Source organism: Mycteria americana, chromosome 2 (assembly GCF_035582795.1).
Source record: "Mycteria americana isolate JAX WOST 10 ecotype Jacksonville Zoo and Gardens chromosome 2, USCA_MyAme_1.0, whole genome shotgun sequence".
Classification (NCBI taxonomy): domain Eukaryota; kingdom Metazoa; phylum Chordata; class Aves; order Ciconiiformes; family Ciconiidae; genus Mycteria; species Mycteria americana.
The window spans coordinates 81,131,476-81,156,148 of record NC_134366.1 but is presented as its reverse complement, the minus strand read 5'-3'; the positions used below and the strand labels follow the sequence as shown (position 1 = coordinate 81,156,148).

The window sequence follows — 24,673 nt, the reverse complement described above, 5'->3', positions numbered from 1 at the left end:
CCGTGGCGCCTCCGTGCGCGTGCGCCGCGGCCCCGCGTCTCCCCAGCGGCAGCGAAGGAGTTTGGAAGTTCAAAATGGCCGCCGCGGCGGAGCCCGAGCTGCGAGCGCCCGAGTAAGAGACCGGCTGGGAGGCTCCTCGCGATGGCGCCGCGGGGAGGAGGGAGGCGGAGGGGAAGCGCGGGCGAGGGGAGGAGGGGAGGACGAGAAGCGGCCCGGGTGGAGATGGCGAGGGAGGAGGAGGAGGAGGAGGAGGAGGAGGGAGATGGGGGAAGGCGGCCGCTCCGAGGGAGAGGGGTTGCTATAGGAGCCGCTCGCCGGCCGCCCCGCCGCGAGGCGGCCCAGCGGGGCCGGGGCGCGGGAGCCGCCTCCCGCCGGCCGGGGACCGGGAAAGGGGGGGAGGGGGGCGGGAGGCCGCGGGCCGGGCGCGCGGGAGGCGGCCCGCTGGGGGCGGGGGAGGGGAAGCGGAGCCGGGACCTGCGGGCGCGTGTCCTCAGTTCCGCGTGCGCCTTCCCGCCTCGGCGGGGGGGGCTCCGGCGCTGCGCTGCCCTCCCCGCCGCTCCCCGCTCCGGCACCTCCTGCCCCTCCCCGGGGAAGCGGGTTTGCCGCGGGGGGGGAGGGGGGATCCTCTTCCTCCGCGTGGCTGCGAGGCCGCTGCCCTCCCGGGCCGGGCGGGTGCCCGGCGGCGCGCAGAGCTCGGGCATCCCTGAGGCGAAGCCGGGCCGGCGCTCCCTGGGATCCTCCCCCCCACCCTGCGGGCCGCGGCTCTCTGTCCGAGCGAGGCCTCCCCGGCGGGGAGACGGGGGGAGCCGAGCCAGCGGGTGCTTTGGGGCTGCCCCGCCGCCGAGCCGCTGCCCGCCCTGCGGCGAGCCCACCTCCCCCGAGTCCCGGGCGCTCTCGCGTTATAAAAAGCGCTTGTGCTGGTGGAAGCAAAAAGCGATTTGTTGCCGCCAGCCCCTCCTTCCAGCCCTCGAAATGACTGGCAACTCCCGGCTCCCGTTGGGAAGCGAAGATCGAGCTGCCGCCTCCCCGCCGGATCGGGGCTCCGGGGATGCATTTTCCTGGCACCCCGGTTAGCATCGTGAGATTTAGGTTTGTCGACACTCACGAGCTCGTGAACACTTTCTTCTCTGCAACTTTTGCCCGGAGTTGACAATCTAATGCTTACTTTATTGCTCCTCTTCACTATACAAATATTTTAGCCATATAAACTGCTTTTTGTATTTTTTTCTCCCTTAAAAAGTAGCGATTTGAGGCTTTTTGTTGTTGTTGTTAGTCGTGGGAGTAGAAAATAGGTGAGGAAAAGCAGTGGACGTACACGTGAACCATGTAAACACATGAGCACATGAAGAGCAGTGTTTAGGATTATATAGAGAAACATAACTAAGAGTAATAAGGTAAAAACTGGCGACAGGAAGCCTGAGTGTAGGAAAAGATGGGTGACATCTCTTTGTAAATCTTCATGAACTTCCTATAATTCTTCTCCTTGAATTCAAAAGTAAGAAAAAGTGGGGCTATAACAAGATCATGTCATAATTCCTCCCTATTTAAAGCCACTAGCACCTAAACGTGTAGATGGCTATCTGCCTCATCACCTTCTGAAATCTTAGAAGGTTTCTCATCCATGTCATCACACCTTTGAAGCATTTGAAAGAAGTAAAAGTTTATCCATGTTTTGATGGAATTGCTTGAAATAAATAGATTCCTGTACATGAAAAAACTCTGAAATATTTCATGCACATTAATGAAGTTAATAGTAATTTTATAGTTGAGGTACAAACGCAAAGAAAGCTGGCAGTCGTGTTAGCAGTCTGTACTGGCCCAAGATACTGTGGGTGCCGTATCTCATCTGGCGCCTCTGCTACCAGCTTGCTTTTATGGAAAGTAAGGTGAGGTTATTACATAACGTTAAAATACATATGATAACAAAATAACTTCCTTATAGATTTCAGTGTCACTTTCTGCTGTTAAGAGAAGGAAGACTTACCTGGAGCAGCTTGAACGGATGTGGATTTTGTCGTTCTGTAATATTTTTGCAATGTATCGAAGTACCGTTAATGTGTTAAGTGAGGACTTATACAGTATCCTGTATCTGACTAAAACAAATTGTGAAAGATGTATAGTTCCCTGAAAATTCTCCTTGTGACATTTCTCTGCCCTTTATCCAACTTATGTCACTGGCATACTTGCTCTGGATTGCAAATTCAAGTTGAAAAAGTTTTACATTTAATACTTTTTCCTCCTTTTTTGTGTCTTTTGTGCCAAATGCAACATGGAGCAAACTCGTTTTAAGGGGGTTTGTCCTCTTTCTTTCTGATACACTATTGTCATAATGTGTGGAGTGTCAGGAGGAAGCAATTAAGAAAAACACCCTTCTTTCTATATGCTTTGAGTAAGCAGAAGTAGTGGGAAAGATGTAGAAGAAAAAGCATACAGCATTCTGACTTAAGTCTCTGAATATTGCATATTTTTAACTCAAAATATCTGTTCCCTTAGGAAGTTCCTCATTTCAGAGCACTAAAGTGTTAATGGTTTTAGCAAATAATTTTAGTCTATGTTGCAGAAAAGTCTGCATTATTTTTAAATTTTAAACTAAAATTTGCATTAACTCAAGCAGGAGACAATCAGTAAGTGTGCACTGTTTGAAGATCCTGTTCTTAATTAGGAAGACACTAATCGAATTTATAGTGAAGTGCCACCCTTTAGGCCTGGCTTAGAATACCTCTGATATATTTATTCTATTGGATCATTGGTCATATTCTTCAGAAACATCTGTCGTATGAAACTAGTAGAGTTTGGAAGATATCTCTGCATTTCTGTGTACATCCCCCCGCCACTCCTGGCCATCAAGTTTAGGGAATTTCTTTTCAATGATTGAGGCTTGGAATACAGAAAGAGCTATGTTTAAGTTATGAAAGTGTTAGCTAGTAAATTCCAAATCTGTAGTTTAGATGGTGTGAGTTTGTAGAAAGGTGAACTCTGGCACCTATAATATTTGCCAACAGATTTCAAAAGGCAAATATCCGTCTTACCACAGACAGTAACTTAATTGATGTTCTGAAGGAGATCAGGAGATATTTGCTAAACGCTATAAAAAATCTATTGGTGAGCCAGCTTCAGCTTCTAAGGAAAATAATATAAGTGAATGCGTAATGCTGGGACTGAATTTTATAATTTTTGAAGTTAAGTACACTATTTAAATTGCCTGTTGCTGTGACTAGCTAATTGAAATGATTTATTTTTTTTTTTTTAAGAAACACTGTACATTATTATTTTAATAACCTGCTGTAGACTTATTTTCTGCTTTTTTGGCCTATGCCATTTTACAGGTCTAAAGATCACCACTTTTTTCTTGGGAAGCTGATAGACTGCTGTATATTATCATAAAGCTTTTCTGAAATTATACTTCCTTAATTTATCCTGTTCCTCAATAGCGTTCCCTGTATTGCATAAATAGTATAAATGCACGATGAGAACAGTTCTTGATTTTCTAACAGGTGTGTATACTTACAGAACAAAATAGCAGTTAAGAGAATTGGTTGGCTCTGTGTGAGATTTTGCAAGATGGTTTCATTAGGTGATCAGCATCATCCCTTGAAATAAGTTTTGATCTTTGGAGCCCAACTGTGTTCCGCCGTTTGAAAATACTTTTAAAAGGCATAGCTTGCATTAGGCATCGGAGTGGAGCAGCAAATAAGATAGATGATGGACTGACAGGATGCATAAATGCGCAGCACTGTTGTGTACTATTAACAAATATTGGCAGTGTTGAACCTAAAAGCATAAGCATTGATTTCACCCATGCGTTTTGTTAGTGCATTTGCTGTATCTTCCTTCTGTAGTACTTCTTTTTGCAGTCATAGCTGTCTGTTCATGAGGAAGTGTATCTGCTGTTATAACTTCGTTACATTAGTCGTACATTTTTAATTCTCCCAAAGGTGGGTAATTAAGTGCCAGTTAGTTTCTATCATAAAAAGGACTGTCAACACGAGATTAAGGACTGCAGTGAGTTGATAGTACTGATCTGCAGTTTTTATTTTTTGCAGGGTTGAGGACGCTGATGCATCCGAGAGAAGTGTAAATGAAGAAAATGGGGAAGTATCAGAGGCAGACCAACCTCAGAACAAGCACAGCCGACACAAAAAAAAGAAACACAAACACCGAAGTAAACACAAGAAACATAAACATTCTTCAGAAGAAGATAAGGACAAAAAACATAAACACAGACACAAACATAAGAAACATAAACGGAAAGAGGTAGCTGATACCTCTGACAAAGAAGATGGACCAGCTAAAAGAACTAAAATTGATTTTTTAGCTCCTCTGGAAGACTTGGAGAAACAAAGAGCATTATTGAAAGCTGAACTTGAAAATGAATTAATGGAAGGAAAGGTCCAGTCTGGGATGGGATTAATATTACAAGGTTACGAGTCAGGATCTGAAGAAGAGGGGGAGATTAATGAAAAAGTGCGAAATGGAACAAGACCTACAGCTAAGTCAAACACTAAGGGGAAATCAGAACCTGTGGACAATAAAACTAGTTCCAAGAAAGGAAGTAAGAGTGAATCAAAAGAAAGGACTAGGCACAGATCTGACAAAAAGAAAGGCAAGGTAGGAGTTGATGGAATCAAAGAGAAGACAACTAGAAGCAAGTCAAAAGAGAGGAGGAAATCCAAAAGCCCTTATAAGAGAAGTAAGTCTCAAGATCAGACAAGGAAATCTAGGTCTCCAATGCTTAAAAGGCGATCTCAGGAGAAAAACAGAAAGTCAAAATCTCCCCCAGAGGATAGAAATAAGGCTGATGATAAAAGTAAATCAAGAGATCGCAGAAAGTCTCCAGTTGTAAATGAAAACAAAAGCAGAGATCGTGGCAGAAAATCTAAATCTCCAACAGAACTAAGAAGCAAATCCAAAGATAGAAGGTCACGGTCCAAAGATAGAAAACCTAGGAGATCAGAGACTGACAAAGAAAAAAAGCCCATTAAATCTCCTTCTAAAGATGCTTCTTCAGGGAAAGAAAACAGGTCCCCTAGACGACCTGGCCGTAGCCCAAAAGGAAGAAGCTTATCTCCCAAACAACGTGAAAAGTCAAGAAGAAGCAGATCCCCTCTCTTTAATGATCGTAGATCTAAACAGAGTAAATCCCCCTCTCGAACCCGGTCTCCGGTTAGAAGAGTGAGGAGTAGATCTGCAGAAAGGAAAAGAAGAGAATCAGAAAGGAGGCGTCTTTCTTCTCCCAGGTAACTTAAAGCATGAACCACCACAACAATGCATTACAGGATTAATTATCTTCTAGTTTGGTGTTTTTATCTTTTGTTTTTCCTCCCCTTCTGAAAATAGCTATTAAAAAAGGTAATCAGATTGTGCATTATATTATGAGCTTACTTTGTATGTATTCAGTTTTTAAAAAATACTCCCCCCAGCTGTCGGATGTGCAAATTCAGCTTTGGTTAAAGTGCCGAGTTATTTGCTGCTCAAACCATTAGTGGGAACAAGTTTTGTAGCTCAGGTGTTCCTTTTTGTCACTTGGTTGGATTCTGAATTTGGTTTCTGTTTTGTTTCTTAGTTAATAGTTCTGTTGCTTTCAGGAATTTCTGTGGAGTGAGAGTCCCCTCCACTCTTACATATCAGTGTTGGCTAAAAGTGGGTAATTAACCCCTTTTCCCCCTGAAAAAAAAAACCCTAATGATAGAGTCAGCATGTGTGAATGTAAGGAAATCTTTTATATCAAGATGATCTTCTCACAGTCATTTTTTTCTTAAAAATATTTTGAATTTTTCATTTACTAGAGGTATGGTAGTGTTGCTTCGTTATTGGTCTATATATTGGTCTGTATATCATTACCATATTTTGCATACACTTAAAGGAGAAAGACTGAAATCTTTTTAATGTATATTTAGTCTTGGCATTTTTTAAAAAGACAATTTAGCCTATGAAAGCAGTTACTTTGGAATTCAATACAAACCATGAGACAATTGCTAGCATCTCCTCTGAAGCTGATAAGGCCTGGATGGTAAGTTCCCAAGCAGAGAACAATATAAGTGTATACATTTTTGGAAGTTAATTCATTCAATTTAAGAAGTTCAACAGGCCGAAAAGTTCAGCATTACTTGGATAATGGATAATTTAAAGCTTTTTATCATAGAGTTTAGCTTCACCCACTCCGAGAATTAAGAACAAAGAAGCATGAATTTAAAACCGTGTATTGGAACCACAAAGATCTAGCTTAGTAAATAAGTGCCTAATAAATGTGAAAGTATTTCTGCCTGCATCACTGAAGGTTACTCTGGTTTCAAGTATGGGGTATCTTCTAAAGGCGCATTATCAGCTTATTTGTCTGTACTACTGCTTAGGAATATTGCAGGTACTTTAGAGGATGGCCCCGGTGGTGTTAACCAGATTAAGAAAGTATTGTAAACACTAGCAGCTTATCTGACTGCTCTCTGGTGAATGAGGAATGTATTGGTACAACCACGAAGTTTCTTTGACATAGTATTTGACTTTTCTTCCATAGCGTTTTGCATCTTTGAGTTTTCATTTCTCATGCAGCTTGCATTGCAGCCAGTTTGAATTAGTTGTCTAGACACTATTTCAAGTGATGCATGTGTCTAGAATTTTGCTATCAAATTCATACTTCTGTAGCACTGTGGTGAGCAACATATGAGTGGGGGAGTACTAGGAAATATTTTCTGCTGGATTTGCAAATCAGCAGGAATAATCTTTTTGTGGGACATCCTGAACTAACTCCAACTATGTTGGAGTTACCTGTATTTTATTTATTATTTATTTGTTTATTGTTGTTATTATTCAATTATATATTATATAAATATATTTATATATTTTTCTTATTTATTTATATATTATGTACATATATATTTATATATTATTTATATATTATTTTAACTACCTGTAATTACTCAGGCTGCCAGACAATTTCAGGAGCTTTAATGAACAGTTTTAACCAAAAATTCCCAGTAATTTTATTTTTTATGTTTGTTTCCAGTGTTCTAATCATGTAAGATACTTCTCAGGTCTTTGACTGAAGTTACTCATTGTATGATGTTACTATGAATTCTTGATCAGCTTCTACTTCTTGTCTCATACCTGTGATCCCTGAACTGATTTTTTTTTTTCTTATAGATATTTGGATTGGGTTTTGGCAGTGCAACCACTTTGTTAGCCAGGAAACCTGGAACTGTCAGTTCATCCTGTGACTTTTTTTGTAATAGTGTTCACAAAAACATAACGTAAATTAAATGTCTTAAAGGGTTCAGCCTGCTCCAGCATTTGAGTCTACAGTAATTTCTTGTAGAAACCGCCAGTACTTCTGCACGTGCATAAATTTTCCTTCTGTCCCACTGTTTACTATTTTGCATCAGTTCTGTATGCCTGGTCATTATATGTAGCTAAAGTAACTGAAGCTGATACAAGTGTCTCAAAACAAACAAAAAACCATTACAGAATGGGTGAAATTAATCTTTCAGACCCAAGAGATTTTGTTCACTGTTGAGAGATAACACCTGAAATAACTTGTCCCAGTTTGATTTAAAAAAAAAAAGGGGGCGGACAGGGATGGGAAAAATAGAGTAGCAGCATTTTCTTGGAACAATGGCGTGGAAATATTTTCCAAGAATTTCTGTTGCAGCCTTGTTAAAGTAGTTGTTAAATATTTTTAATTTCTATCTTTTTCCAGTTTTCGAATTAAGTCCTGCTGTTGTGGAATACAATTAAACTTTTTAATGTAGTTGTCCCATCAAGGATTTTTTTTCTTGAATAATTGTGAATCTGTATAGACAAGAATGAACAAATTTTGAATAGTATATAGTGTCAAACTTGAATTATTTTTAATTTGAGAAGGGTTAGTTTACATGTTAATTAAGAATTTTAGTTTTCAGCTGCTGTATTAGAATGTGTAAAATGTTGAAGCCATCTGGTTCTAGTGCCCAAATTGAAATAGACATTAAAGTCATTGCTGTGGAGTAGTGTGGTCCTAAATTTCAATACTGTGTTGTAAAGTTGCTGAGAAAATTCTCAAGAATTAGTTTTTGGGGTTTTTTTATTGTTTAAACACTGTTTCTGATGAACATGAAAACAGGCCACTATTTATGTAAGACCTAAACACAAGCTTTGTTTTAAAACCTCTCTTAGCTTTGTGGTAGTAATTAGCAAGCTCTGTTTCCAGAGTTGTCCTGAAGTAGACCTGGGTATGGGCACATATTTCCCAGGGTGGGGAGACACACACAGGAAGGGCAGCCAGTTCTGCAGCATACTTATCCATCCATCCCTCAGAAGCCCATCTGGCGGTTCCTCACGTGCAGTAAGATTTTAAAGTGAGCTTTTAGAGGGAGTTGTGATTTTTGTTTTCAGCTTGCTTCTGATTTTACTACCATTCTGTTCCTCTATTTTAAGAACGCGGACCAGAGATGATATTTTGTCTAGACGTGAAAGATCAAAAGATGTTAGTCCACCCAGCAGATGGTCCCCATCCAGAAGAAGGTCTCGGTCCCCCATTAGAAGGAGGTCTCGTTCACCCCTTCGACGTAGCCGATCTCCAAGAAGGCGGAGTAGGTCTCCTCGGAGGAGGTAAAGACACACTGCATTTTTTAATATATTTTGTAAAATATTAGTAAAAGAATAAAGATTGCTATGTTATATGTAAAAAGACGATGCATTTTTTGTCCATATTTATATATGCTAGCATAGTTGAATTCATTTTGTCCTCCATGAATTCATTTGTTTTATTACTTGGAGTCATTATGTACCTTTATGTTTTATGGATAGGTTTTCCTCCTTTTGTTCAAATAACCAAACCAAACCAAAACCCCCAAAACCTAACCCCCTCTTATTGTTACCAGGGATAGAGGCCGAAGAAGTAGATCTCGCCTTCGAAGGAGGTCCAGGTCACGTGGTGGCCATAGACGTAGGAGCAGAAGCAAAGTTAAAGAAGACAAATTTAAAGGTAGTCTTTCTGAGGGTATGAAAGCTGAACAGGAGTCTTCATCAGATGAAAAGTAAGAATTTTTAACTTGTGCTGGTTATCTAAAAATACAGATCCACTGATATGGAGAATGAACTGACATTTATCTTCATGGTATAGTTTTTGGGTTGTCACCTAAAACCTTAATCATGTTTTAGTACTTGTGATCTTGTCAAATTACTGTTGGGGTGATCTGGAAAACTTTGGAGTATGCAAGAAATATCAAGACCTGTTGGCTAGTGGGCAGACCTGAGGGGATGGTACATCATTCAGTTTCTAAATTCAACTTGATCAGTATCCTGTGAAAGTATTTGGTCTGTTTCCTCAAGCTATAAGCTTGAGGAAAAACTGTAACAGCTGAAAGGAGTAATTGCTATCTGCAAATCATTTTTATATTTGCTATATATCTACTTAATCCAGTTGCACAAGAGTATGCATTCTTAAATTATCAAGGAAGAATGATGCTGGAATGAAAATGAACAAGGGGTTTTTTTATTTTTTTCTCTTTAAAAGCAGTTACTGTTAATTGTTTGCAGTTAAAAATGAAATACTCAAAGTCCCAATGAGATACCAAAAGATGAATTTTCTCTATAAGGGGATGTAAATATATGCACTGGGATTTAACACACCTTTGCTTTGTGAGTCAGTTGAACAGCTATTGTTTAATATATTGTGTGCTTTCTATGCCAAAGAACTGCATTTGGTAAAATTCAGTAGATAATCTTATGTTTATGATGTTATATAAAAAGTAATTATATTTTTATAGTCTTGAAGACTTTGATTTGGAAGAAGAGGATGAGGAAGCAGAGATAAGACAAAGAAGATTACAGCGGCAAGCAATTGTTCAGGTACACGGTTATATTATCATGTGGGTTACAGAAACTAATTTTATTCTTTTAGTGTAAAATGTGATAAAGGAAGGTTCTTAGCCTATTACTACATTACAATAGGAATTACTATATTTTCTTCCAATTAATTTATTGTAAATGTTAGTCTCAGTTAAACTTTACACTTCTGTTGCAACAGCATCACTTTTAAGACTGAAGCCACTCTTCTGTGAGTCATTTTTGTGCTACAGGTAAACATTCTCTGACAGCCCCATGACATGTTAAAAATGTTCCTCGGCGATCGTAATCTGTAGGGTTTCTTCGTAGCTGTATCATTGATACCACAATGTCAATATAGCATTAAGTTACATATCAGTTAACCTAATGGGTCAGTTTGTTTCAAGTAGAAGTTGTCCATTTCCAAAACTTCATAAAGCCACTGACATGGGTTCCCTCTTCATGAAAGTAGATAATGTATTCAGTTACATGTGTGAGTTCCCATGAACTTCTTACTCCTGGTAAGAAGGTAACAGTAGTGACAGGTAATATGTGACTGAGACCCCTGAAAGGGAGCTGTGGCCAAAGGAGATGTAATTATACAGCACAGGTCAGGTATCTCTTTTTAAAGTTGGGATTTGGCACACAATTAGAACATAGTAAGCAAAATGCTGCAGCATATGTACTTAATATTTAGTTATAAAAACACCAGTTATAATGTGCTGCTTAAAATAAGCAGCACTAAAAATACTCATCGTTTGACTTTTATGCAAAGCCCATTGTAAAATCCTTCAGGACTATGAGTGAGCAAAACCATATAAAGTAAATTATTTTTAAAGGCTGGTTACACCTGTTGTCGGTCCATGCAGGAAGCAAATTCCAGAACTTCATTCCCTAAATGGGAAACCTCTGCTTGTATTATTGAATAGTTCGACCTTGATAACTGAGTGGTATCAGCATTTATTCAGTTCTATTTTTAACTTGGGAGAGGAAGTGACATTTGTATAATTTCATACTACTTGAGTTAAAAGAAATTATTTGTAAAGGTGTTGTCTTGAACTTTTTTAATGCGTCTGAAATTTTTCAGCAAGAATGAATGAATAAACAGGATTTCCAATTCAAATAAAAGACCTGAATCTAAAAACTACTTTTCTGTACCATAACACTAATAAAAATGGAAAAGATTCTAGGATGTAAGATACAAGATCATTAATTTTTCCTTAAAGACTTTACTTCACTACTTGTGTGCCAGAGTGGTTTAGTAATAAATCTGTCAGTACTGACATTTTGTCACATGCAACAAAATAGTTAGTCTTCAATAAAAGTTGCTTTTTACAGAAATGTAAAAGCCTAAAGGACACACGTGAATTTTTCAGTCTTCTTTTATGGTCTGGGCTGTGTTGAGTTTTCAAAAGCTGTATCCCATTCTGCAAATAATCTGTTGCCATTAGAGATGTAGGTGATTATGAAAGCAAACATTAAGGCTTGGCACACACCATTGAAAGAGCGAGTATAAAAATGTTTAAATTGTGAGTAAGCTGTGATGGTGAGATTAATAATTAAATTTCTTTTTAGAAATACAAAGGCCAGACAGAAGACAGTAATATATCTGTACCATCGGAACCAAGCAGTCCTCAAAGTAGTACGCGTAGTCGCTCAAATTCGCCAGACGACATCCTAGAAAGAGTAGCTGCTGATGTTAAGGAGTATGAACGGGAAAATGTGGACACGTTTGAAGCATCAGTAAAAGCCAAGCACAACCTCATGACAGTTGAACAGAACAATGGTAAGAATCTGAAATCTCACTGTACAGCACGATTTATGAAAGCTCAACTCTTGAGCAGAGCACTTCAAAAGAGACATTTTGCTTAGTTTCCTTATATACTTCCAGACTTGGAAGTGGATTGACTTTTTGGACAGAATTTGAGAATGCTTCCACGAATATTACGGTACTTATAACATTAAAGTAAAGCTTGCTGGTTAAGGAGGATGATATGAATGGAACATGCTCTCTATATTTCTAAAAACTCTTAACACAATTAATGCTATAAATTTGGAAGAGCAAATAACAATGTCTGTCTTTTATAGTTAAGAATCACCCTTTTCAACTTCCAGATTTTTCTTTTCACTTACACATGTTGTTTTCTTAGAAGCTTAATATAGTCCTAGTCTTTATTTTGGGGTGGGTTGGAAACCATACCCCTTTTGTCCCTTTTTTGGTCAGAGCCACTGCGTTAGAAGAGTATAGGTGGGTCTGTAGTAATTTAGAATTATTAAGGCTTTTGAGAGTCATTGCTAGTAAGTCCGTTTTGGTGGCATAACTTCTTGCTGAAGAAATGGCTATTTCCTCCTCTTCTCCCTGCATGTGATCTATTGTACAACAATACTGAAATGAAATACATCTTGACTTAGAACCTGCCTTGTGCCTGCTGCCGCAAAAGGAACATAGAGCATCTCCCAGTGCACCCTGTAATATTGAAAATCTGCCCCCCCATTTTTTTTTTTTGTCTTTTGAAAGTGGATTCCTGTACATCTTCCAAGTAGCCAAAAGGTGTAACTAGTTGCTGTGTGGACATACTTGAGCTAGTTTCTTACTTCAGTTTTCATGCTTCAGTTTCTCTTTACAGTTTAATTGCAACAGCACGCTGTTTAACAAGGGCTGTGAAACCTGCCCAACCTCTGAGGAAATGGTTGGACAGTTAACTTGTATTTCATGTCATGCACTAGATGTATCCTTGGGGGCTAAATATGCTATGTTCTAGTGGATGCTTCTCTTTGAAGTGATAAAGCTGCATCTGTTTGGGACTGGTGTACTGCTCTGTAGTTTGTCCTGGTGTTCCTTTGAGCAGTATGTTTTCAGATTGTTCTCCGGCATTGTAGGTGGAAAGAACTATCTTATGCGCTTTTCCTTTATTTGCATACCACAAGTTTAGACTTGGTCTTCTTATGCATAACAGACAATACCTTTTTCCTTTTTTGTCAGAGGCATGTACTGCTTTCTAATTTTATCCACTAAAGGATGTGAAAATATAACTGTTAACTACATAGACATTTTTAAGATATGAAAAAGATTTGCTTTTTGTCCTGGTTTTGGCTGGGATAGAGTTAATTTTCTTCCTAGTAGCTGGTATGGTGCTGTGTTTTGGATTTTCGTATGAGAATAATGTTGATAACACACCAATGTTTTGGTTGTTGCCAAGTGGTGTTTACACTGGTCAAGGACTTTTCAGCTTCCCATGCTCTGCCAGGTGCACAAGAAACTCGGAGGGGGCACAGCCAGGATAGTTGATCAACTGGCCAAAGGGCTATTCCATACCATAGGACGCCATGCTCAGTATATAAACTGGGGAGAGTTGGCCGGGGGTAGTGATCGCTGCTCGGGGACTGGCTGGGCATCAGTCGATGGGTGGTGAGCAGTTGTATCACTGGTTTTTTTTTTTTCCTGGGTTTTTGTTCCTCTCTCACTCCCTTGTTGTTTTCCTTCTCATTACAATTTATTATTATTTTGTTGTTGTTGTTGTTCTAATTATTAAACTGTTCTTATCTCAACTCACAAGTTTTCTTACTTTTGCACTTCCGATTCTCTCCCCCATCCCACCAGGGGGGAGGGTGAGCGAGCGGCTGTATGGTACTTAATTGCTGACTGAGGCTAAACCACAACACTTTTAAAAATAGCTCAGTTACACTCAAATCTGGGAATTTTCAGATATTGGTAGGATTCTGGGCTGGAGGTGGCTATAACAACAGATGGAGGCAGTGGATCATCTTTCTTTGCAAGAGCCTTTATTTATATCCTAACCTCCTATAGAGGCAGGATAGTAAGTTGCTAAGGAAGTAGTTAATAACTCATTGTAGCCCAGTGGAAGTGTGAGTGACTGGAACTAAAAAGAAAATTTGAGGAAGTTGCTGGAAGGGTGTATATCTGGAAACAATGGTGTAACCTGTCTCCCCATAGTGTCAGGTGACAGGTCTATACCTTGAAACAATGGTGTCAGCATGATAGATGGGAGTTTTTGATGCTGTCAGAAGATTTCAGTCTAGTTATTCTGTATGAAAGTGGTTGGCTATATGCATCACAACCTGAAGCATCTGAGGTTAACTGTTTATTTTTTCCGTTGCTTAATACCCTAAAGGGAGTGTCTGTGATTTACTGTGGTCATGAAGGAATGCTACCATAACATGTGTTATGAAATAGTTTGAAGTTTACTTGCTTTCACTAACATGTACTTAATTTATATTTCTTTGCTTTTATCAACCAAGTAAAATGTCTTTGGGACTTTAAAGATGATTAAAAGGTGAGAAAGGGATAATTTTGTCCACACTAAAAATGTTTCTCTTAAACATAATAGTTAACATTGTCTTTGACTAAAAGCTACACACAAGGTCCTATTTGACAGGGTTGAAGAAAATATTTTCCAAAGAAACAAGTTCTGGGCTTTACAGCTTTGCTTTTTAGTAAAATACCTTGTGATTAGCAGAAAAGCCTGAATTTGTATATTGAAAACATGTCTGTATTTTTTTATATAAACACACAGTCATTTAATATTTATTTTTATACATATATATAGTCATTATCTGTAGGGATCATGTAAGTATGTACTTTTTGCTTTCTGCTGTGTGAATTATTTGAAAGCTATTATACTCAATTTTTCAAGGAGGTGTAAATTTTTGAGTGCTTTGAAGAACTTATCCAATCTGAGTTTTGTATTTCTAGAATGTGAAATGGTATTTGCTAGAAACATTAGTAGAGCTACCTGTTTGCCAACATACTGATCTTTGGTTATAGTGTAAAGATACCAAGTCACGAATTATACTGGTAACAGAGTTATTAGTTTGTTGTCTTTTTCATGTTGAATAATCTAAATTTCATTTTAAGGTTCAGCTCAGAAGAAACTGCTAGCTCCTGATATGTTCACAGAATCAGATGATATGTTCGCTGCATACTTTGATGTAGGTAATTCTTGGAGATGAAATGTATGATTTTTTTTTTTTTGCTTGGTTTTTCTTAGAGAGTTGCTGTCACTTGAGGTTTGTGGGAACTTTGATTTGTAAAAGCATGTGTATGTTCTGAATCTTTTGATCAGCCAAGGCAGACAAAGTAGTTCTTAATTAATATTTCAGTGAAAGAAAACCTGCTGAAATTAGTGAGAGTTTTACCAGAGTAAGGAATTAAGGAATTGACTTGTTGTTTGACTAGGACCTATAAGAGCACACAGTAACAAACTTATAAATAAGTTACACTTTATGTTAATGTTACCATGCTGCACTTTTCTAAATATGTGCTTTTTTCAGAGGTTCATCTATAGTTAATTAAAAAGTGTCTGTGTAAGATATTTTAATTTGCTAATGATGCTGTGTGGAGTAATGTGGTGGTTGGTTTGGTGGGGGAGTTGCGTGTTTTTTGGTGAAGAGATACATTTCCTGTTTTTACTTTTGCACTATTCCAGCAGCTTTTCTCTAAAGTGCTGAAGTGGCCTGCAAACCTCGGCAGTCCAGTGACTAGTTTTGAGACTTTACTTGCTGTTCTCTGTAAATCTACCTCATTGTTGTTGATGCACAACACTGAGAAATAAGTCAAGACAACAACTTTCTTCTTAACTTAGAAATTCTCCAGTTAATTTTGGTTTATGGCACACACAATCTATTAGTTATGACAGAAGCATTGTTGACAAAAGGCTGCCATGGTGTCACTCTAGTAACACTGGTAATAATAATAAAATAAAAAAAATCAAAACCCCTTTGAGTTGGAAAAAGGTGAATACTTGAAGGATATTGTGGGGGGTGGTGCTTTTAGACATTTGAAAGTTACAAGTAGGGATTTAAATGGCTTGTAAGTGACCAGGTCCCCCTTCCAGAAACTGTTGTTCATTTCAAGATATTCTTTACTACTCATAGATTTGATTTTGTGATACTATATTGCCAAATCTGTTAAGAGATGTCAACAGCAATTGTAGTAATTTTGTGATCGTAAGTATGCAATCTGTGAAGTGGCATCAAATGAACAGAAATTCAGGGCTTAAACAGTTACATTTTCCCCGCCAATTGCTAAACTTTATTACTACAAACGTACTGTAAGTAAAAAGTCTTATTCAGATAGTCCAAAATGTTCATTCTAACATGACTTGTATAAATTCCTTGTAGGTATTAATTGAAACTTTGCCCATTTATGTTTAATAGTAGTTCTATTGGTTGTTCCCATCCTCTTTCCTTGCATCAGTCTCTAGATTCTGGTATGTAAATAGCATTTTGTGTTCAGTAGTTTTTCTCCTACAAGATAAGTGCCTTTGTACTGTGGAGAGGGACAGTGTTTTGGTAGGAAAAAAGGGCTTTTGGTAAGTAAACATCAAGGAAAAACATAGAGCACACAAGCAAAGCTGTTACTTTTCTTTTTATTTCAGAGTGCTCGTCTAAGGGCTGCTGGGTTTGGAAAAGACTTCAAAGAAAACCCTAATCTCAGGGATAACTGGACTGATGCAGAAGGCTATTACCGTAAGTTGTATTTGTTGATTTGCAAGGACAGCTAGAATGAGGGTGCTGAATGGAAAAGATCCTTATGTAAAAAGTACTGAAATGTTATTCTAATGTAAATGTACCACAGTGCCCTCACTGAGTGTGTAATGCAACGGATGAAATGAGCAAGCAGGTATTAACTTCAGTTATGAAAAGACTCCAGACTTGGAGAATCACAGTTTGTTCCCCATAATTTCCACAAAACTAGGTTTCATAAAACATTGTACACTATGAAATTAGGTTGTTATACCATTTATCCTGTTTTTCTGGATTATACAGAATAGTTTATTTTTCATAAAAAGTTTCATTATTTATGTCACTCATAACTCTTTAAATTGCTTGATTTTATCCTTCAGGTGTTAATATAGGTGAAGTTCTAGATAAACGTTACAATGTCTATGGTTACACTGGTCAGGGAGTCTTCAGTAACGTAGTGCGAGCCAGGGACATGGCAAGAGCAAACCAAGAAGTAGCGGTTAAAATCATCAGGAACAATGAACTTATGTAAGTAATGTTTTTGTTTAATAATAATAAAGCATATGTAACAGTTGGAAGTTTTTCATGATGTGATTTGAATCTCCCTTTGTTTCAAGTGAAGTAACAGATTACAGCTGTGATTCCTGCCTTTTCTGCTAATATGAGCCAGATAATGGGAAGCGCTTGAGGACTATGTATCCACGCTTCTTTACAGCTATCGCAGGAGAAGGGTACTTGCATTTTCATCAGGCACTTTCTCATTTGCAAAACTGCAGGGAACAGTGGTAGCAAGAAACAAGGTTATGGTTAATTATAAAGCCTGCCCAGCCCTAAAAATTTTTGAGATGGGAGTCATGGACTGTAAAAATTTTGTTTTGATGGACCAAATCAATTTGGCAGGCTATGGGTTGGATCCTAATCGGTCATCTGCAACTTACAGAAAGACCTCCGTACATTAATTATTTCTGTATGTTCTATATGTGTTTGCATGTATATAAGATACATAAAAAGGGATGGGACTCTCCCTGTTGAAATAAAAAAAACTTGAGGTCTTTCAGAATGAGTGAACGTTAACAAGTATGATCTATTAAACTATGATATGTGAGGACTTGTCTATAATATTCATTTTCAGTATCTGCTGCAGTATTTCTACAGTCATGTGTTATGTCCTTTTCCATTAAAGACAACTTAAATGAAAATCTTTTCCATGCATTTTACCTTGGAAGTTTTGAAAGTTGTCTTGCTGTGTGTATAGCTGGGTTATTTTGAGTTATGTGAATAGGTATCTAGAAAAGTTTAAAAAAAAAAAAAAAAAAGAAAGAAAAAGGGGAGAGGGGTGAGAAGCTATTTCCGTTTGCTATGTCATATAGATAATCAGTTTGGGTGTGTACTTGACTCTCTAGTCAGTTTAGCTTAAAACATTTTTTAATAATGTACGTGGTTAAGTACTTTTTTAAAAAAAGTAAACTTCTCAAGTGAGTGCTGTTTGAAACTGAAGTGTTGTATTACAGGAGGAAATCTAATTTTACATGCAACCGGGAGGGAGGAGGAAAGGCTAAGTAGGTTACAAAAGCACAGTGAAGATCAAAGAATTAAACAAATTTGCCCAATGTGTAGAACACTGACAGCAAACCACTGTTGTGATTTGTTTAAGCCATGGTACATTAAGTAATGACAAGACACTTCTCATTTCCTGATAATTATAATTGCGAAGTGAATGTCTAGATTTAAAAAAAGTATTAGAATTTCACTGATTGTGTTTTCTAATCATACTTCTTTGTTTTCAGGCAAAAAACTGGCCTAAAAGAACTGGAATTTTTGAAGAAGCTCAATGATGCCGATCCTGATGACAAGTTTCATTGTCTACGGTTGTTCAGGCATTTCTACCACAAACAACATCTCTGTCTGGTATTTGAGCCACTCAGGTAAGATGACAGATGTCAGGGGTTGTCTGTAAAAAGTAAAGTACTATTGAGTGATCTTTACTTTTCTGGTTTTGGCTATTGTTTTGATACCTTGTTCTATAGCCAAGATTCAAGAATGGAAGGAACTTTAACAAAAAAATTATCTGGAGGCACAAATCCACAGACTACTGAACTATTTCTGATTTACTTACAGCATCATTGTGAACTTTCTGCCTGGACAATTTTGAAACAAAATAATGTATTATTAAAGATGGTTCATCTCACCAGTGCTGCTCTTAATGATTTATTTTGTCTGTGTGTGTATGTGACAATATTTTTATTAGTTTTCATAATTCTTTATTTTAAGGGTTTGGATTAAGAATGCATTCCCAGAGAGGTTCAGCAAATGCTGTATATTCTGTGAAGAGTACATATATAACAACAGTCTAAGGAAGAAAATTGTTACAGTGCTTTCTTTGCATGCTCACTTTTTCTTCAAATAATTAGGTTCTTTTGACAGATTAATTGTAGACACTGTTTTATGATAGATCTGGATATATTAATTGCCTTAGTTCCCATTCCTGCTTAGAGACATCAGTTGTTTGTATCCTAAGTTTTCTGTGTATGTTATATTTTAATTTTTGCCATATTTGAGGTGAAGATCAGTTATATGCTGAAGCAATGCAAATTTTATGAAATTACTATTATCTTTTCATTAATAAGCCATACGACAAATTATTTTCTTGTGCTGCACTATCTGTTTATAACACACTTGTACATTATTTATACACAATGATGGTTTTGTCCTGGAATTGTGGTATTTTTATCTGTTTAAGTCATCAAAAAATTGCCTCCTCAACTTGTATCTTTTGCGTACTTCCTTTTTTATTTATTTCTTCAGAAAACGAGTACAAAGGCGGTACAGTTGTTAAGAAAATGCTGTTCATGTGCAAATAAATCCTCTCAAATTAATCTTGATTAAAAATGTGTTCTGAACTAAGTAAGTCCAGTCTAGTAAGTAATTATACAGCATAGGATAGATCTGATTGGCCAGCATTTTTCATTGCTGTAGCTAACAGAGCAGTATGTCTGTTAAGTTGAATGCTGCTTTTCTCCAAAAATGTCTAAAACTAACTGGTGTCTTCAAGTTTGTTTAGGAGGCCACTATATTTGTCTTTGTTAAGCTCTTTTCTATTCTTTCTCTCTTCCTTTCTTTCTTTTAATAGTATGAATTTACGAGAGGTATTGAAAAAGTATGGGAAAGATGTTGGACTCCATATTAAAGCTGTGCGTTCCTACAGCCAGCAGTTGTTCCTGGCTTTAAAACTTCTTAAAAGATGCAATATCCTACATGCAGATATTAAACCAGATAATATTTTGGTAAGTAATAAATAGTTGAAACTTATTTTGCACAGTCTATAGTGTAAAATTAAGTATTTGAAATTAGTGTTATTCTGTTAATTTAGGTGAAGTCAAAATTGACTTTAACTGAAAATGTTAAGGGTTAATGTTTTAATATAAAATGCTATTGTGGTATAAGTAGTAAATAAGAAATGTAATACAGCATCTAAATAAAATCTTTTATTTACTACAGTCTTTCTCAAATAAACCTGCATCCACTTGTATCTTTTTAGAAAGCAGATCTTCCAAAGTAAGACAGTATCCTTTCTTAGGAGAAATCTTGGGACTTTTTCCATCAGTAGTTGAAAAATATTCTTGCTTTCTGCAAAATGGAAGTAGGTTGTTTGAGTCTGGATGGAGATTTTGTTTATGTGAATGAGATAATGGGGAAAAGTCCTTAATGCCTTTTTTTTTTTTTCTTTGGTGTTTCCATTAAACATTCTGGTTAGCAGAGAGTGAGAGCTACATCAGAGAAATCAAGCATGTTTCCTTTGGTTTTCTTGGTGGTAATCCCTGTGACAAACTCAGATTTTTATTTTATTTAAAATGTTCTCTTCTCACCATCACAGCAATAAAATTTACTATGTAAGCATGAGATATGTGAATAATATGCTGTCTTATGAGTGGTACTCTGGGTACTAGAGTTGGAAGTCTAAACTGATACAATTTCAGTATCTGGAATTAAATCCAGGTTCACCAAGGATATTTTGATAAGAGAAAAATATAGAAAGTGACCTTTTTTGTATTTTGTAGGATCTGAAGACATTAACTGTCACTTTCAATTTAAGAAGGTTTTACAGTTTCCTTAGAATACAGAGAGGAAGGATTGAAATATGGGAAGAACTTCTAATTTAAAGGCTGAATGTTTTTCTTATCTCTGACTTAAATGTATTGTTACTTTCACAGTGCTATTGGTAATTCTGTCTACAAATAGTGCTAATGGATATTTATGTTTAACTTTCAGGTGAATGAGTCTAAAACGATATTAAAGCTTTGCGATTTTGGATCAGCTTCGCACGTTGCAGATAATGACATCACACCGTATCTAGTTAGTAGATTTTATCGAGCTCCAGAAATCAGTAAGTACATTTGGATTGGCTACGTGTATCTTAAGCAGTAGCAGGATATACTGGTACCAGGAAATGAGAATTTGACTTGAATTTACTCTCTGTTTGGTCTTAGCAAAACATCACTCTGGAAATATGATGGCAGTCAAAAATTCAGACTTTGAAAGCATGCTTGTGTGACTCTTCATGTATGTTGGTGGTCAGCTCAGTGAGGACAGGGAGAAGTCATTCTGATTGGTTATAGTTATGTTTTAATTTAGAGGTATTGTTCTGACTTCTTGTTTTTTACTAACTTAATTCATGCTGATTAGTTTGGGTGTTAGGTAAAAACCTCCCTTTCTAAAATAGGGATACTGTAAAAGTTAAAAGGCTTGCATTGTTCTTTTATGGTGACTTCTTATTCCTAAAAGGAGGAGCACCAATATAGTTTACAAATCAGAATCTTTTCATCTGTCTGGTTTTGTGATATTCTGTCGTTCAAGGCTGCCTTTATGGAATTAACTGGAATTGCTCTGTTTCAGTTATAGGAAAAATCTATGACTATGGTATAGATATGTGGTCTGTAGGCTGCACATTATATGAACTTTATACAGGAAAAATACTCTTTCCTGGTAAAACCAATAACCATATGTTGAAACTAGCCATGGATCTCAAAGGAAAGATGCCAAACAAGGTAAGAAAAATAAGTATATGACTTTAATTAATATCTGAAACTGCTGTAATGAACAGTGGAACATACTTTCTTTTTTCCTCCCTGAATTCTGTTTCTTATCATATACATCTTCTCTTAACAGCAAGTAAATATCAGACATCGCTCTGACTGTATAATTTATATTGATTTAAAATCTTATGAAGTGAAAGTATACAGCTTCTTTTTCATAGACTAAGTATAAAGTGAAAGCAGAAACCTTCTAAGCACTGACCTGAAAAAAAATACGTAAGTCAATGGAAGATACTGTGTCCTTTTTCAACTGGTTTGAACTGTATTTTTTTATTCAATATAGACATTTTTTACTGTCCTTTTGATATATTTTTCATTGGTATTAAATTATTCATGTTGTGATAAGTTAGTAGACATTGATGCTAATTGTGGAATTTGTAAGACACAGAGAACTTGCCTGAAACTCTTGCCTCTCCCTCGTTTTCCAGATGATTCGAAAAGGTGTGTTCAAAGATCAGCACTTTGATCAAAATCTCAACTTTATGTATATAGAAGTAGATAAAGTGACAGAAAGGGTAAGTCCTTAATGTGTCAACTAACCTATTACTTTTTTCCAAGCTTTCCTACTATTACAGTCTTTCAAATGTATCTTGACACCTTGATTAAAAATAAGATTTTATAAACTATTAGAATGTCCTTTTGCAGTAGTATGGACAGGTTACATAGTTATAAACTAGCAACAGATATTTTTCCTACAATTTAGGATGCATTTAAGAGAAATCTAAGTTTAATCTTGGTAGGTATACAGTGTATCTCCACATAATCTATCCATAAATTACTAATAAAAGAAATTCTGCCTTCATTTTAGAGAAGGATGTCCAACTTCAGTATGGCGTGCTTATGTTGTAGGAAGTCACTCTTACTTTTGGTATCATTTTAACATAATACCTGTGTCAAGAATCACAGAATTAGTGGTCAGATATGGGAACTTTCCACGTGGAATTTTGATGTTTTCAGTTAACTGGGATGTGAGGTTCATGTATGGACCTGCTGTTGGCGAAACATACAGCCTGGCCTACCCCTGACAGCGTTATTTCCACTCTTTTCCTTTGCCCGCAAGAGGAATTATGAGGCCATGTGGTGACGAAGGGCATTGCTGATCAGATGTGAGATAACCCTGTGGAAAAGTTGCTGTTGAAGCTCTGTAAAAGGGATAGGGGTTTTGTGCATTACTTCTGTTCTACAAGGTTGCCATTTTTGTATTTGTAGGAGAAAGTTACTGTTATGAGCACCATTAATCCAACCAAGGACCTGTTAGCAGACTTGATTGGGTGCCAACGACTCCCTGAAGACCAGCGTAAAAAAGTACACCAGCTAAAGGACTTATTGGACCAGATTCTAATGTTAGACCCAGCTAAACGGATTAGCATCAACCAGGCTCTGCAGCACGCCTTCATCCAGGAAAAAATTTAAACCAGATGAAGAAGTTCAAAGGGTTTGAGTAATTAAGATACAAAGACTGAAGAAATTTCACAGCAGTTATTAATGTATATAAACATAAATATTTCCCCTGCAAAGTTGAGGAAGAAATGATACATTTGAATTAACATCAAGGCTGATATTTCTTTTAGAAATGTTAGAGTAATTCTGTTTTGTGTCTTATGTGAAAATTTTCACTGTAGAACTGTTTTAATTGCCAAGACTGCACAGAAGTACAATGCTAATGTATATGGTTGCAGTTCGTATATATTATAAAAAGAAAAAAGCATCTGTTATAAAAAAAAAAGAGAAAAAGAAAAAAAAAAAAAGAGCAGTAATACTGGGTGGTTGATTTGTTTTTAGCAGACTTGGCTTCATTTTTGTCTTTAAAAAATGGCCAGCATAAATGCTGTTTATATTCACATTTTCCTAGGTGTGTGTGTGCAGGCCACAGCAGCATGCCCTTGGTGTAGTCAGTGCCGAAGGGGGTCTGTTCCTTCTTGAGCCTGCCCGCAGGGATGGTCTCCTCTTTAAAAGCAGGTTGTGTACAACTTTCAGTACACTGAAGGTAAGCTAACCCATCAACATCACCGGTGTTTAAGCTGTTATTTTACTGGAACAACTGACAAATGAGAGACAATAGCATTGTGGCAGAATTCCCTGCATGTTTGATAAATGATCTTGTTTTCTTTTCTGGCATTGCAACCGTGGCATAGTTACAGCTTCTGTTCTGTTCATCACATTTAAAATTTCGAGAGTGCGCACTTGATGGATAGAGCGCCTTCAGTGTACTGTTTCTTATTACTTTAATTTTTTTAATCAACTTGCTATAGACTTTGTATACATTTTGTTAAATACAGTTCACTATGACATAGAACCAATACTTACAGAAGAGTTTTCATTTAGTAATTACATATGTTGGGATCTCATTCGAAAGACCTTATATCTAAAGGATAGATAGACAACATAATGAAATTTTTAACTATTTGTATGTCATTTTGAAAGTGTACTGCTTTATGCTAAAAGTGTTTCATTTGTTCATTGTTTTCATTATTTGTGATCATGTTGTCTTTCAATACAGGCATAAACCTTCCACTCTTGAACAAAGCAGCTGCTTTTTAAAAGCGGTAATTGCTTCTTTACCTTTTATTTCTTTTGTAAATGAAGCTTTTCTTTAAGAAATGTGACTTTAAAGTGTTGTCTCTTGCATAAAACAGTTGACACTTACTTATTGTAAAGTGAAGATTGTTCTGCTGCATGTAAAGTGGACCATGCAGATTTCTGTATGTTTTCAGTATGCATCATTAGATAATAAAGTCTTTTGTGAACAAGGCATTTGTAGCCATTTTTAAAAGAATCTGTCTTCAGTGATGGTAAATCAGGTAATTCGTAAGAACCGCCCCTGCATTTCCTATTAATGATTTAATTAAAGGGATTATTAAACCTTATGATCTTTGGGAGAGCTATAGGCTATGTTAATTAGATATATAATTATCACTGCTTAAACAAAAACAAAGCAAAAAACCCTACAGATAATGTCTGTCTGCTTTCATTGTAATGAAATTATTCCTGTAGGACATGGGATTAAATTCAGGCTTTAACTAATGTTTGTGCTGTTTTTCTCACTTTTCCTTTTGATGGTGCTGAAAGAGAAAAAGGAAAGCGAGTCACAGGCCACTCAACGCCTACTCCATGGGTCTGATTTGCTGAGACACCAACTTCACCTTCCTAACAAGGTTATTTCTGACAGCATGTGTAGATAAACATTTAGCAACAAGTTAAAACAGCTTGAAACATTTGAGTTGGTTATACAGCGTGAGGAAACCAGAATCAAACTTTTCAGGTCCATACTGCTGTTTTAATGTTCTCTTTGACAA

At 37.2% G+C, this 24,673-nt stretch overlaps 1 protein-coding gene across 4 annotated transcripts; it reads left to right on the top strand.

Moving 5' to 3' along the window:
- PRP4K (pre-mRNA processing factor kinase PRP4K) lies at positions 1-24,129 on the top strand. Of its 4 annotated transcripts, none has more exons than XR_012774361.1 (17): positions 78-112; positions 952-1,089; positions 4,044-5,237; positions 8,407-8,580; positions 8,853-9,008; positions 9,741-9,822; positions 11,374-11,584; positions 14,675-14,748; positions 16,197-16,287; positions 16,665-16,812; positions 18,072-18,209; positions 19,415-19,568; positions 20,554-20,668; positions 21,178-21,329; positions 21,806-21,892; positions 22,587-22,864; positions 23,230-24,129. XR_012774361.1 is itself a non-coding variant. In XM_075493916.1 (16 exons), exons 2-16 carry the CDS (start codon positions 1,049-1,051, stop codon positions 22,788-22,790), a joined length of 3,021 nt encoding a protein of 1,006 aa, XP_075350031.1. In that variant the 5' UTR covers positions 79-112; positions 952-1,048; the 3' UTR covers positions 22,791-24,129. The 4 variants fall into 4 exon arrangements, 2 of the variants coding, with proteins under 2 accessions (XP_075350032.1, XP_075350031.1); XR_012774362.1 differs by having other exon boundaries at positions 79-112; positions 22,587-23,364; positions 23,878-24,129; XM_075493916.1 differs by having other exon boundaries at positions 79-112; positions 22,587-24,129.
- The last annotated feature ends 544 nt before the right edge of the window (positions 24,130-24,673 follow it).

Excerpts from the sequence above, each read along its gene's own strand:
- PRP4K (XM_075493916.1), top strand. The coding sequence starts at position 1,049 with ATGCATTTTCCTGGCACCCCGGTTAGCATCGTGAGATTTAG. Across the intron at positions 8,581-8,852 it reads AGTAGGTCTCCTCGGAGGAG|GGATAGAGGCCGAAGAAGTA; the intron begins GTAAAGACACAC and ends TATTGTTACCAG. Across the intron at positions 9,009-9,740 it reads GAGTCTTCATCAGATGAAAA|TCTTGAAGACTTTGATTTGG; the intron begins GTAAGAATTTTT and ends ATATTTTTATAG.